General features: G+C 36.1%; 1 protein-coding gene across 7 annotated transcripts in view; it reads right to left on the bottom strand.

The window, feature by feature from the left end:
• ARHGAP12 (Rho GTPase activating protein 12) overlaps positions 1-14,415 on the bottom strand; it is a 128,937-nt gene that overhangs the window by 30,471 nt on the left and 84,051 nt on the right. For 3 of the 7 annotated variants that reach the window (XM_003276000.3, XM_003276003.3, XM_030799027.1), the window contains 3 exons: positions 7,268-7,393; positions 3,437-3,511; positions 3,105-3,119 (listed from right to left, as the gene is read on the bottom strand). In XM_003276000.3, coding sequence (XP_003276048.1) covers positions 3,105-3,119; positions 3,437-3,511; positions 7,268-7,393 — 216 coding nt within the window. The remainder of the gene's footprint in view (positions 1-3,104; positions 3,120-3,436; positions 3,512-7,267; positions 7,394-14,415) is intronic. The other 4 variants (XM_003276001.3, XM_030799028.1, XM_003276002.3 and 1 more) reach the window with 2 other exon arrangements.

The following is a 14,415-nucleotide window of genomic DNA, read 5'->3' as shown; positions in this document are numbered from 1 at the left end:
ATGTTTAAAACTTATATTAAGGGACAAAATTTTAAATCTGGTTTGATTAAAGGAGATAGATGAGCAATCTGCAGGGATTTTTAAGGTGACATTAGGGAACTAAGAATGATGATGGTATCATTTCCACTTCTAAATTTGTAGCTTCCTTCTTTCTTATCACTAAGCCTTTATACCAATCAGATTTTAACTCGCAAAGAAAGAGGGAAATATCTCCCTGCAGTAACTGGGTAAGAGTGAGAGAGGCAAGACTATCAGAAACCATGCAAGCACAGAGGAGGAACCAGAGGGCAGAGGGAGTGAAGAGATGTCACAGAGGGCAGAAACCTCCATGGGTGGGCATGACAGCATGGACAGAGCATTCAGGAAAAAAGGAATGCCATCTGGTGATGGAAAAACAGAACCACCTCTGGTAGAATTAACACGACGGTTTGTTTTTTTCACCTAAAGGTAAAAAAAGATTGAAACAGAAGAAACATTGGTGAGGCAGTTGCCTGTGATGGCCATCAGAGGGTACTGTGAGTCCGGCATGGTCTAGCTGCTGTCAAACTTCAGAAAATGGATAAATGGGTGATGAAATAATTTGAAAACAGTCCTTGTAACTGCATGTGGAACATTTAAAAATTTTTGTTTCTAGGATTACTTAGGAATTCTCTTTTAACAAAATGAAAATAATGTATAAAAGATCTTTGTGGGAACTGTGCATTACCTACATTTAAAATAGTTTTAAAGGGTTTCCTACTTTTCTAGATGGTCAGATTAAGAGTACTGTAGTAACAGTGCCTTAGATTCATATGGCAATTCTTGCCAAAACCACCAAAATCATGTTCACTTTTATCGTTATGTAATGTTTATGTACCCAGTACTGTGCAAATAATGCAAAAGATAAGTAGATGCATGTAGTCTCTATCTGTCCTCTATTTAAACTTCTTTTAGGAATTTAAAACCTGGTAGGGGCCGGGCACGGTGGCTCACGCTTGTAATCCCAGCACTTTGGGAGGCCGAGGCGGGCGGATCACGAGGTCAGGAGATCGAGACCACGGTGAAACCCCGCCTCTACTAAAAATACAAAAAATTAGCCGGGCGTGGTGGCGGGCGCCTATAGTCCCAGCTACTCGGAGAGGCTGAGGCAGGAGAATGGCATGAACCCGGGAGGCGGAGCTTGCAGTGAGCCGAGATTGCGCTACTGCACTCCAGCCTGGGTGATAGAGCGAGACTCCATCTCAAAAAAAAAAAAAAAAAAAACCTGGTAGGGAGACTACAGGTACATATAATAACTTGCACTTATTCAATGCAATTAGTGACTTGAGAGTTCAGATAAAGAAGAGAACATTATTCTGCTACGTTAGTCTGACAAAGCTTTCTAGAAGGGTCCATCTTGATGGAGGTATAGGATTTAACCATGTATAGAAAAAGCAAGGCCCACTCTAGGCAGGGGTACTGCCTAAGCCAACATCAGAAGGAAATGTGTACAACCCCTGATTAGTGCCAAAAAGACCAGATTGCACTAGGGAATGGAGAAAAGAGTTAGAAAAATGAAACAGTATCTGTGAAAATCTTTACCTCTAAGAAATCTGAAGTATCCTAATAAATAACAGTGTATCATAATTTCATAAACCAGAGAAGCCATAATAAAATTTTGTCTTTTAAAAAGCTTTAAGGTTTCATTTATTTATTCAACAAATATTTACTGAGCAGCTATTATATGGCACTGTGGGAGGTACTGGGGTAATTCTGTTCCTGCTCTAATAAAGCTTTACTCTGTCTGGTGGGGAAGACAGACATTAATAGAGAGTTGGAGGTTCCTATAAGAAATAATGATAAGTTATTTTATGTAATCGAATAATATATAATCAAATATAGGAAGAGTATTATAGGAAAACTTTGCCTAACCTAGAGAATTAGAATAAAATTCTCTGAGGAAATAAAGTTCAAACTAAGCCCTGATGAATAAATAGAAGCTAAGTAGGCAAAGATGTTGGGGAGAATGTTTCAGCATGCAGAGGAAATGACACACGCAAGGACCCTGGGCTGAAAGAAAGGCTCCTTTGAGGAACTGAGAGAAGGATGGTGTGGTAGGACAACAAGCAAGAAGGGAAAAGGAAATATGAGATGAGGTGGTGGAGGCACTCAGGAGCCAGAGCATGCACAGCCTTGTCACGCTCATAAGAATTTCAGGGCTTCATTCCACAAGAAAACAGGCTGGGTGTGGTAGCTCACGTCTGTAATCCCAGCACTTTGGGAGGCCAAGGCAGGCATATCACTTGAGGCCAGGAGTTCCAGACCAGCCTGGGCAACAAAGCAAGACCCCTTATCTCCATAAAAATTTTTTAAAAATTAGCTGAGCAGGGCAGGCACAGTGGCTCATGCCTGTAATCCCAGCACTTTGGGAGGCCGAGGTGGGTGGATCACTTGAGGGCAGGAGTTCAAGACCAGCCTGGTCAACACAGTGAAACCCCGTCTCTACTAAAAATACAAAAAATTAGCCAGGTGTTGTGGCGCATGCCTGTGATCCCAGCTACTCGGCAGGGGAGACAGAAGAATCACTTGAACCCGGGAGGTGGAGGCTGCAGTGAGCCGAGATCATGCCATTGCACTCCAGCCTGGGCAACAGAGTTAGGCTCTGTCTCCAAAAAAAAAAAAAAAATTTAGCAGAGTGTGCTGGTGCATGCCTGTGGTCCCAGCTACTAGGGAGGCTGAGAAGGGAGAATCACCTAAGCCTGGTGGGGGAGGGGCAGGTGGTTGAGGCTGCAGTGAGCTATGACGGTTCTACTACACTCCGGCCTGGACGACAGAGCGCAACCATGTCTCTATTTAAAAAGCAACAACAACAAAAAAAAACCCAGAAGCCACTGAAGGGGAATAGCATGATCAACAACAGATAGAAAAGACTGGGAGTGAGTATAAATAGAGAAATTAAGTAAAATTTCATCAGAGTTAAGACAGGTATCTTAACAGAAGTCACATGGAGGTTTTCCAGTTTAGGAGAAGTTACAGTTAAGCTATATTATTTCCAATATTCATCTGGCACAGACTTGGCAATATACTTTACAGCATAGAAAATGAAGGTGTCTATGCCTATTAAGAAGGAGAGGATTGCTTCTTACCTTTGGACTGCTGGCCTGAGGAAAAAAAGAGTAAAGTATAATGTCATAGTATTGTCTGGGAATTTTATATTTATTTTTAAAAACAAATGTAAGTTCATCACTTAAAAATATGGTATATAATTTAATCATGTAAGATACCATATTTTAAACAAAAGGGGGACTTTTAAATCAGTAAAATCTGATTGTTAAACTTATTTTGATTGTGATTTTTTAGAAAAACCAATGAAATTTAATAGAAGCCCATTTAAACATTACATTAAGAGTAAATTAACTTGCTAAAATTGGTTGAAATAACTGGACTACATTATAAGATATACTTCTATCATACTAACTGTATCTTGGTGCTTTGGTGAGGAGGGAGAAGACTCATTTTCAGGAAAGCAGGGTTTTGAGGCAGTTGGAGATTCCTACAAGAAATAAGTAATGAAAAAAGTTACTCTATTTTATATAATTATATTTCTGCCTCCACTCACAGCAGGAGAGCTTAGTAAGAGAGAATAACAAATTTTTTCCTCGTTATTTTCGTTCTATAATTCGGCTCCAAGCTAATAAGGTAATGATTTTAAAACTACAAACGTTATTAAAAGTTTATAAAATATGGCGCTTTTTATAGCAATTATAGTTAAATTTAAATAATGCATATGGAATTACTCAAAAGAAATGATACATGCTGCCTTAAAATCATGATGTTATATCAGTTTGAATTAACCATATTTAAAATAAGTAAAACCTAAACACTTCTGGATGAATATGTTATAATCATGATACTAACTTGCTCTTGGTATGGTAAGTATAAATACCCAGGATTAGGCAAGGTCACAGAAATAACTTGGCAAATGCCAGAATGAGAATTTTAGTCAAAAGCTATATAAGAAATTAAATTGCTATTAGTATTTAAGGTAATTTATAGAAAACTTTCCAAAAATTAGAAATAAGATATTTTAAATTCAATAAAGAAACCTAAGATTTAAATATTAATAACTCCCCAGAAAAAAAAAAGTTTTAATGTCTAAGCCTACAAGAGTATCATAAGAGCAAACCAATAACGTGTTTTTTTTTTTTAAGCAGTCTGCTTTGTCAATATTAAAACACAGAATATGATTTCTATTACAGATGTTGATAGGACTATTCATGGGGGGTAAGACTGAAAAACTTATTTTTGGTAGCAATAGCCCACCTCTACTTAAATTTTCTCCATTTCCTTAGATGTTTTGAATAATTTCAGAAAAAGAGAATTTTTTAAATCATACACCATTACCTATTATTAATTTTTTCTATCAAACCAAAAAGTTCCTTTGAACATTCATCTCCATGTAGGTATCATTCTAGTTTTCTATGTTTATAAAGCTGGAGAAGGTGCTGTCAACCAACCTGGGAATTTGTTTTAAGTAACACTTGCAAAAAACCATTAACTCAACATTTATTCATTTGGAAAAAATGTCTTCGGGTTTACATCCCACAAAATTTGTAAATACAGAAACTACTAGCAGTGAAAGTTTACATGGAAGCCCTTGAAGGGACAAGTTTATAAATCAAACAAACAAGGCACTACTAATGGAGAAAATATTAAAATCACATTGAATATAAAACCTCAAAAAAATTTAACTTAAGATCCAAATCTCACTTAAGTATTTTTTTCTGACAACTTCAGATCAATTTTTGATTCCTAAGACTGTCTGATAGTAAAACAGTGTGAGAAAGATGGAAGATCTGATGATCCATAAAGTAGAAAATAAGTAACTGAATAAAATGATAATTATATTTTTCATAGCACATTCAGTCCCACAGAAATAAAAACCACAGAGTAATCATGTATGTACAATTATAACTATTATAAACAAGAAATAATTTTACATGTATACATTTTATCTATATTTAGATATATGCATATAAACATACATCTTACACATCTATGAATAGTTTTAGTAAAAACAGAAAAAAAAGGCAGAAACAGATGCATTCACACATACACACACACAGATATACATACACCTACCCTTCCAAGGTTATCTGTAAACTGAATTAGGACCTATGTGATCACAACAACATTTGCTATACAATAATAGATGGTCCTTGACTTATGATTGTTCAACTTTAAGGTGATGGGAAAGTGATAGGCATTCACTAGAAAACATACTTGAAATTTTGATCTTTTCCTGGGCTAACAATATTCAATATGACACTCTCTCATGATGCTGCACAGAGCCATCTGGCCCCAGCTTCCAGTCAGCCACCTGATTACCAGGGTAAACAGATTACAAAGGTAAATAATTGATATTCTACAGTGTACCATGTTACTGAATGATTTTGCCCAACTGTAGGTTAATGTAAATGTTCAGAGCACATTTAAGGTAGGCTAGGCTAAGCCATGATGTACAGTGGGTTAGGTGTATTACATGCATTTCACCTTGTGGTATTTTCAATTAATGGTATTTTCAACTTATGTGGGTTTACTGGGATATAACCTCAACATAAGTTGCAGAGCATCTGTATTAGGTTGCTGTGATTACAATTCAGGTTATACACACTTCATCCCTTATCACATATTAGCTAGTTTGTTCTGGTAGTCAGTCCCTTTTTCAAAACCTAAAAAACTGCCTTATTTTAAGAGACTTATGCATCTGTTTGCAAAGGGTAAGGTGGGGGGTAAAAAAGACATTTCTACCAAAAATAAGTAAATCTCTAATTGCAAAAAAATCATATTCTTGCTACTCTGGGACAATGAGATGAAAGCATGCAAGTTATTTAAAGCAACAGATTGAAAATTAATTTTAAAAAATGAATTGAGAAATTAAAAAGGAGTAAGATTGTTTGACATTTTATGATGTCAAAAATAAAGAAAAAGGAGCAAGAAATTTTAAGCATAAATTATCAAAATAGTCATCCTATTTGTTCCTGTATGAAGAGGCGGTAGAGTTGGTTCAACAATGGTTTGCCTTGGAACAGTATATATGGTATTTGGGAGATTCCTATTTATCCTGAATTGTAATCTGGTTCTTGGTTGAGTGAATTTTTCCTATTAGAAATCTCTAGGTATTTTTCTTACCTAGATTAATCTCAACACTAATATATTTTTCAAGCATATCTTCAATAGCACAGACTCCAGAATGTCATTCCTTTAATGTGGTCTCTATATTCAACACAAGATCCTTACAAAATAGAAACTAGAAACTGGTCTGTTACTTTCATTGTTTTCTATTAGTCCATCTTATACACATGTATGAAGGCTGTTTCTAACACTGCACCTTTAAATTCAACAAAGACCAATTTTATAGTAACTTGTAGTACCAAAATATTATGCTTGTTTTGACCGACCAATTGAGATTATTTATAAAGGAATTTAGGACTGAAAGTATCCAAACATAATGAAATATGCCATAGGGATAGTTAATTCTGTTTTCACGAACACACCTAAAAATTACAGAAAAACTGTTAATCATGCTACAAGAAGCCTGATGATTTAAAAAAACCTTTACATTTCAAAATCAATATACCTAATATTCTGCAAATTCATACTAACTTCCCAACTTATCCCCAAAATGAAGTCACACTGTGAATAAGTAACCTCTAAAGTGTTTAAAACATCCATTCTAATGTTTGCATTAAAATTCACCCTTTTTTGAAACAGAGAACATTACTTCTCAGATTGATAAAAGAAGTGCTTTCTGCAGAGAGCATTTAGAGAAACAAAGGGAATAGAATTCCAATACTACCTGGGATGAGGAAAATTAATTAAATGTCTTCCCTATGAAACCTTCTAGAGACTGAAGACAAAGGATAACAGAATGTGACTTTAAAATAAGGTAAGCAAGAAAAATCTGTCACCTACTAGGATCAAATGTATCAAGGTACACACATCAGTAAGCCACAGATAAGTCAGTCTGTTGTGCAAAAACCAAAACCCTCAAAACCAAAACCTACTTCATGACAAACTGATGCTAAATACATAAAAATGTAGTCACTAAAGTATGCAATTTGGTAAAAGAAAAAATAATGTAGTAACATTTCGACATACATGCAGATCAAAAGCTTAAATTAGTTCAAAAGAAATCAAATGTTTTAGCAAAGAATATTTACTAAATACATAAAATATTAGTACGAATAGTTACAATTCACGGTACAATATAATGCAAAGAACTTGCCAAAAATCTCAACAGTCCTACCTTGTCATTAGTGTCCAATACAATGGTGCTGTGTCTCCACTTTGTTAATACTATTGGTTCTTGCAGCCGCCTGTCCAGGCTCCTACTTTTAATTATTTCTCTTTGCTGCTGGGATGAAGCATTATACTAAAACAAAACAAAGCAAAAAACACAAAAAACACTTCATAAACAATAGAAACAAAGTGGAATCTAAACATCTTGGCTCCAAGTAACAAAGACTGTTAGGCAAAGTTCATTATATGACATCTCCATAAATTTTCTAGCCTCAGTTTTCTCATCTTTAACCAGAACTGCGGCACAATTGAGAAGATCACAGACTCTGGTGTTACACAGACCAAGGTAGTGTTATCTTTGGTAAAATATTTAATCTCCCTCAGTCTAAGTTTTGTCAACTGTAAAATAGATACAACAGAAATACCTCATTCACGGAGTTGCTATAAAGATCAAAGTATTAAAGAAGAAAGTATTAAAAGAGTAGTACATTATCAATAAATATTAACTATCATAATTTATAAAATAAAATCAAATTAATTTTTCTACTTCTATCTCTTCTACTAAAATCTAAAATAAGCATTATTTTAAAAACCTAAACCAAAAATTAAATTCAAAATGAACTAGTAAGTTCTTTACATATTCTGGATTCTAAACCTTTCTAGGCTATGTGAGTTGAAGATGTCTTTTCCTAGTCTGTAGCCCATCTTCTCCCTCTGATTACATCTTCTACAAAGAGAAGGTGTTTTGTTTAATTTTAATGTAGTCACATCTGTCAATCTTTCCTTTTATAATAGGCTTCTGAGTCTTGTTCAAGAAATCTTTCCTACTCTGCAGACAAAGATATTCTTTGATATATCTTTCCACAGTCTTTAAAGTTTTACTTGTTATATTTATATCTTTAACTGAAATTAATCATTGAGCATGAAGCGAGGTCAAGATCTACATTTATTTTCATTTTTATCATGTGAAAACCAATAATCTTAGTAACATTCTTACTTAGTCCATGCTTACCCCATTGATTTGTTTTCTTTTTAGTTGTTGTTGCAGCATCTCAGATGACACAAACCAATGTTTATTTGTTTGTTTGTTGAGACAGGGTCCCTCTCTGTCACCCAGGCTGGAGCACAGTGGCATGATCAGAGCTCACTGCAACCTTGAACTCCTGGGCTCAAGAGATGTTCCTGCCCCAGCCATTTGAGTAACTGGGACTACAAGCACTGGCATGCCAGCACACTTGGCTTTTTTTTTTTTTTGTAGAGCCAAAGTCTCCCTAACCCCACTGATTTGTAATGCCACGTCTGAGCTTTCTACATGTGCCCTTACTATCCCAACTTAATTACCATAGCAGGAACTCTACCTCTCCTGTCCCCTACCCACCAACTACTCCCTGTTCAGGAATATTTTGACTCTTTATGGATATCTGCTTGCAAATATAAATTTTAGGTTCCATTCCCAAAAAAAGTGAGGGAAGGGATATTAAATGGAAATGCATTGGACTTGTAGATTAATTTGGACACTGTTATAAAATTCAGCCTCCCAATCCAAGATCATCACGGTATGCTACACCATTTATTTGGGTCTTCCTTTATTCTGCTCTGAAATTTTCTTTATTAAAATCTTACAGACCTTTAATAAACATGTTCTTAGTTACAACTCTTGTTGCTACTGCTGCTAATGTAAATAGTATCTTCACTGCAATCACATTTTCAAACTCACTTTTTACTAGACAAATGGGTAGTTTCATGTTAATCTCGTATCTAGCAACTTTGCTGAACTCTCATCAGTTTTAAGTTTATAGGTTCTCTTGGGATTTTCTAATAATAATAATAATTTTTAGAAAACCAATTGCATCTCTTCCTTTTTAATTCCATTATTTCTTTCCTTTTCTTAATTGTTGAATAGAAGCGTTGATAGAAATGTTCTAGTCTAGTCCCTAACTCTAATGGGAAAGCTTCTGTAATCTCACCATGAAGTATGAGATTTACTGCAGATTATTTAATAGACAACCTTTAGCAAATGTGTCATTGTTAAGAAAGTGATTTTCATCTGGGCTCCGGGGCTCACGCCTGTAACCCCAACACTTTGGGAGACTCAGATGGGTGGATCACCTGAGGTCAGGAATTTGAGACCAGCCTGGCCAACATGGTAAAAGCCTGTCTCTACTAAAAATACAAAAATTAGCCACGTTTGGTGGCGCATGCCTATAGGCCTAGCTACTCAAGAGGCAGAGGCACAAGAATAGCTTGAATCTGGGAGGCGGAAGCTGCAGCGAACCGAGATTTTGCCACTGCACTCCAGCTTGGGTGACAGAGTGATAGTCTGTCTCAAAAAAATAAAGAAAGAAAGAATAGTGATTTCCTTATAGAAGCATATTCTTGGATCACAGTGGTTTTATATCCATTTTGCAAATCTTTTAACAGGTGTGTTTGAGCATTTACATTTAATGTGATTATTTATAATGTTAGGATTTAAGTCTGGCATTTTATCATTAATTGTCTGTTTCTCCTTTCCTACCTTCCTGTGGACTACTTGACCAATTTTTACTATTATATTTTAATATAGCTACAGTTTCTTGGGCCTCTCGTTACACTTTTTTAGTGCTTGCTCTAGGGATTACAATATATGTAATTTATCAGTCTACTAGTATCAACATTTTACTACTTCAAGTGGAATATAGAAACCCTACCAAAAATTACATCCCTTTACTCACTCACTCTTTATGAAACAGTTGTCTTAAATATCACTACTGTGTATCAGGACTACTTCAGAAATGTTATAATTTTTGTTTCAAATGTCAAAGACAATTTTAAACACCCAGGACAAAAGTCTCCTCAGATATTCACCCTTTCTGTTGTTCTTTATTCATTCCTGATATTCCAAGTTTTCTAATCACTTCCCTTCTGTTTGAAAGACTTCCTACAGCAACTCTTTGAAAGCAAGACTGCTGGAGATAAATCTCTTAGTTTAGTTTTATTCTGAAAATGTGCTTATATTACTTTCATTCCTGAAGGATATTTTTGCTGAGTGCAGAAGGGTTCACGGTTCTTTTCTCCTGGCATTTGAAAAATGTTATGCCACTTCTTTCTGGCTTCCATGGCTTCTGATAAGGCACTCACTTCATTCAAATTATTATCCTAAAGGTAATGTGTTGTTTCACTGAAGGGCTTTCAAGACTTTGAGGGGGAGGGAGGGTCTTTAGTTTTCAGAAATTTTGATTACAATGAGCCTGGATATGGATTTCTTTGGGTTTATCTTATCTGGTGTTTATTCAGCTTCTTGAATCTGTTGGTTTGTCTTTTGCCAAATTGGGGGCATTTTCAAACACTACTTCTTCAAAGTATCTTTCTGCCTCACACTCTTTCCTTTCTCCTTCTGGAACTTCAATGAAAGGAAGGTTAGCTCTTTTGTATTTTCCCACAGGTCTCTGAGGGCACTGTTCTTTTTTTTTTTTTTTTTTTTTTTTTGGAAATCTATTGTCTCTCCATTGTTCAGATTAAATAATTTCTATAACCTATCTTCAAGATCATGGATTCTCTTCTCTTTTACCTCCATTCCATTATTGAGCCATCCAGTACTTGATTTTTGGCTCTAGGATTTCCCTTTGGTTTTTCTGTATATCTTCTATTTCTTTGCTGAGACTTCCAACCTCTTCACTTATCTCAAGTGTGTTTATAATTGCTTGCTGTAGCACTTTTATGACAGCTGACTTAAAATCCTATGGGATAATTCATTCATCCCTGTCATCTTGGTGTGTCACCAACCTACTGATTGTCTTTTCTCATTCAAGTTTAGATTTTCCTGGTTCTTGCTATGACAAGTAATTCTAGGTTGTATTTGGATGTTTTGAGTACTATAAGGCTTTGGTTTCTATTTAAACATATTTTAGCAGATTGTGAACCCCGGCCTGCTTTTATGGCCCGTAGTTCAAATGTCAATTTCATTTTAAAAATCTTTTCATTGCTGTTCTGATCTGCCCTGTTTGTGTGCTACGCAGAGGCCAGTCTGAAACCTGGGCAGTACTCCACACCATGTTTCAGTTCTCAAAGCTTTTGCTATGTTCATTCTGGTTGTTTTCATGCGTAGGCCACTGCGACTAGTGTCTAGGACCTTATACACAGTTTAGAAATCCCTTTCTCTGGTCCCTTCCTCTCCATAATCCTCTTCCCACACTCTGCTTGGGATAGGGTGGGGTGCTGCCTTGTTGCCGTTGTCTATTTAGTGCATAGGGAGGATGAATCACAGGGTTCCTTGCATGCACTGTGGGTCTAGTCAACAGGGCTCCACCCCACAGTCTCCACAGTGCCCAGGCAGGGAGGGGGGAGAGTGCTCTTTCAATAGTGCTGGTTAGGGATGGCTGACTGGGCTTCATAACATGTTCTGCACAGCACATCATGCAGAAGGATAGGCTTTTGTGGTGTTCACTTGGAACAGAGTAGGTATAATAAACAGAGACAGTGTGTTTTACTTGGCTTAAAATGTTGATCATGTATTACCACAGATTTCTGGGTTGGCCAAAAACTGTCTGATCTAGAAGGGCTCATCTGCACAAATCTGTCTCTCATCCCCCTCCTGAGACTGGGAGGCTAGCGTGGGCACATTCTTCTCGTGGCAATGGCAGAGGCGCAAGAGCAAGCCCTGACTACAAGCCCATTTCAATACTCTCCTTGTGTCATATTTGTTCACATCCCAGTGAAAGCAGGTCACACAGCTGAACTCAGTTAATGACAGGACAATTCGGGAGGCCACCACAAAGGTACACAACAAAGAACCTAATACTAGAGTAAGAATGGATCCAGTGGTGCCATCTACTGCAGTAGGTGATCTGTCCTTTCCCCCTGGGACAGCTTTTAAGATTGTCTCCTGGGTTCTGCAGACCCAGCAAAATTTGTTGACATGTTGATTTATTTTTATGTATCCTTGACAGTATTCAAAGCATATTTTCTAAAGACTCATGTCTTCCTTCAATTTTAGGAAATTCCTAGAAAGTATATTTTCAAATATTGTTTCAAAACCATTCCTCCAATCTCTTCTTTTGGAATTCCTAATATATGAATATAGAAAACTTTCGACTCATCCTCCATTTTTCTTAACTATGCTTTCATATTTGTTAGCTTTCTGTCCGTCTAAAGTTTATGCTACTGACTGCATTTTTTATTTGAATAACCATGTTTTTCGTCTTGAAGATTTCTAATTTATTCATCGTATTTACCTATTTGTAAATTTACCTATTTGTATGTTTTTATTTTTCCTAATTTCTTGTTCTTTTTAAATGAAAGCCTTCATTTAATTCTGATCATCCACAGCATAATTTTAAGCCTTTATTAAATTATTAAGAACATTACTTTCGGCTGGGCGCAGTGGCTCACACCTTTAATCCCAGCACTCTGGGAGGCCGAGGTGGGCAGATCACAAGGTCAGGAGTTCGAGACTAGTCTGACCAACATGGTGAAACCCCATCTCTATTAAAAATACAAAAATTAGCCAGGTGTGGTGGTGCACGCCTATAATCCCAGGTATGCAGGAGAATCGCTTGAACCTGGGAGGCAGAGGTTGCAGTGAGCTGAGATCGCACCACTGTACTCCAGCCTGGGTGACAGAGCAAGACTCCGTCTTTAAAAAAAAAAAAAAAAAAAAAAGAACATTACTTTCATCTGGAGTGAATACCATGTTCTGATTCTTCTTATGTCTATGATAATAGCATTGGATTTCTTCACACATTTTATTTGAAATACTGAACAGCAGACTCCATTTTGAGTGGGGAATGTTTTGTTTTCTCTCTCTTCATTTACTCTCCTTTATTTCTTTCTCTCAATCCTCCTTCCTGTCTAATAGTTTTGTGGTTCCCTTCCCCTACACCTAACCCAGAGTGTTTGTATTTATGTATACATTCTTTTTTACTCAGCTGTCATATGAACATGTTTCTTCTTTCCAAACTTACAACAAAAATTTTTAGGGTAAAGACCATATCCTATGTATTTGCATTTATCACAACATACTACATAATACTGAACACCAAAGATGTGTTCAGAAAATAGTAATTAAACTAAATTTTAATATCTGCATGGGGGTTACAAGCTTGACAGATATATCTTAGACTTACTAGTTAAGTATTAAGTTGCTTACGGTGCAGAATGTAACCCGAAGTTGTCTTTATCATGCAGTAACAATCTATGAAATAGTGACTCTACAGCATTTTTCCTTATTTCCTCATTTCCACTGTATTTAATTCAAACCTCTTCTCCATATCTAATTTAATTGAGAGTTAAAGAAACTGTGAAGACCTTCTGACACTTTATGCTAAGCAGCAAACGGCAGCAGAAAATGAAATAGTATCCCAAAACTGAGGATTCAACGCTGGTCACAATCAGTACCCATTTCCACTGCTGTAAAATACCCTTTGAGGTCTTGATATTATTCAGTCTCTTGCCTCTCCTCTTTTTTTCATTAAAGGCATCTCTGAAAGTAAATAGGTTTCCTAATGCAGCCTATAGTTCTTCTGACCAAGGAAATTATAGAATTGAGTTATAAAGAAACCCAACAGGAATATTTAGCTACCAGTTAAGGCTCCAAATTGTTCCTGATATTAGGCCGTCCTGGGACTCTCTCCCTTCAAAGGACCCTGACCTGGGACAAATCACTCAAAAGCAGCCTTGTGACTGATGTCATTACTCCAGGGAATCAGAAACCACTATGAAGAAACATACAGCAGATGATTCCTCCAAAAACTCAACTGGTATTTGAGGTACTGTTAAGAGCTACAATTCAAATCTGTCAAGCGGAACAAAAAATTTAATATGTTTATTTAATTATTATATTAATAAAATATTAGTCTTCTATAACCTAAATCGTTTTCAGTGAACTAAACTTTGAGCAGATTTTTCTTCTGGTTCCTTCAAGTGGAAATCAGAGCTCGTATTTTATAAGCATAACCCTTATTAAAACAGCCTAACAGAACCAATCCCTGTTATATATAGTTTTCAATACTGAGTAATTACATCCCTCAAAACAATACTCTTTCCCCAACATATAAGTTATTACATATTTTGGCCATCATGATCCATAAAATTCTTCTTTCTAAATTAATCACTAAATTTTTTTTTTATAAATGGTACCAATTTTGAAGAGTAGTATCTGAGGTATTCTATTACTTCTTC

The sequence above is a fragment of the Nomascus leucogenys genome, chromosome 18 (assembly GCF_006542625.1).
Source record: "Nomascus leucogenys isolate Asia chromosome 18, Asia_NLE_v1, whole genome shotgun sequence".
Classification (NCBI taxonomy): Eukaryota; Metazoa; Chordata; class Mammalia; order Primates; family Hylobatidae; genus Nomascus; species Nomascus leucogenys.
Note: the sequence above shows the minus strand (reverse complement) of the source record. Positions and strands in the feature narration are given on the sequence as shown.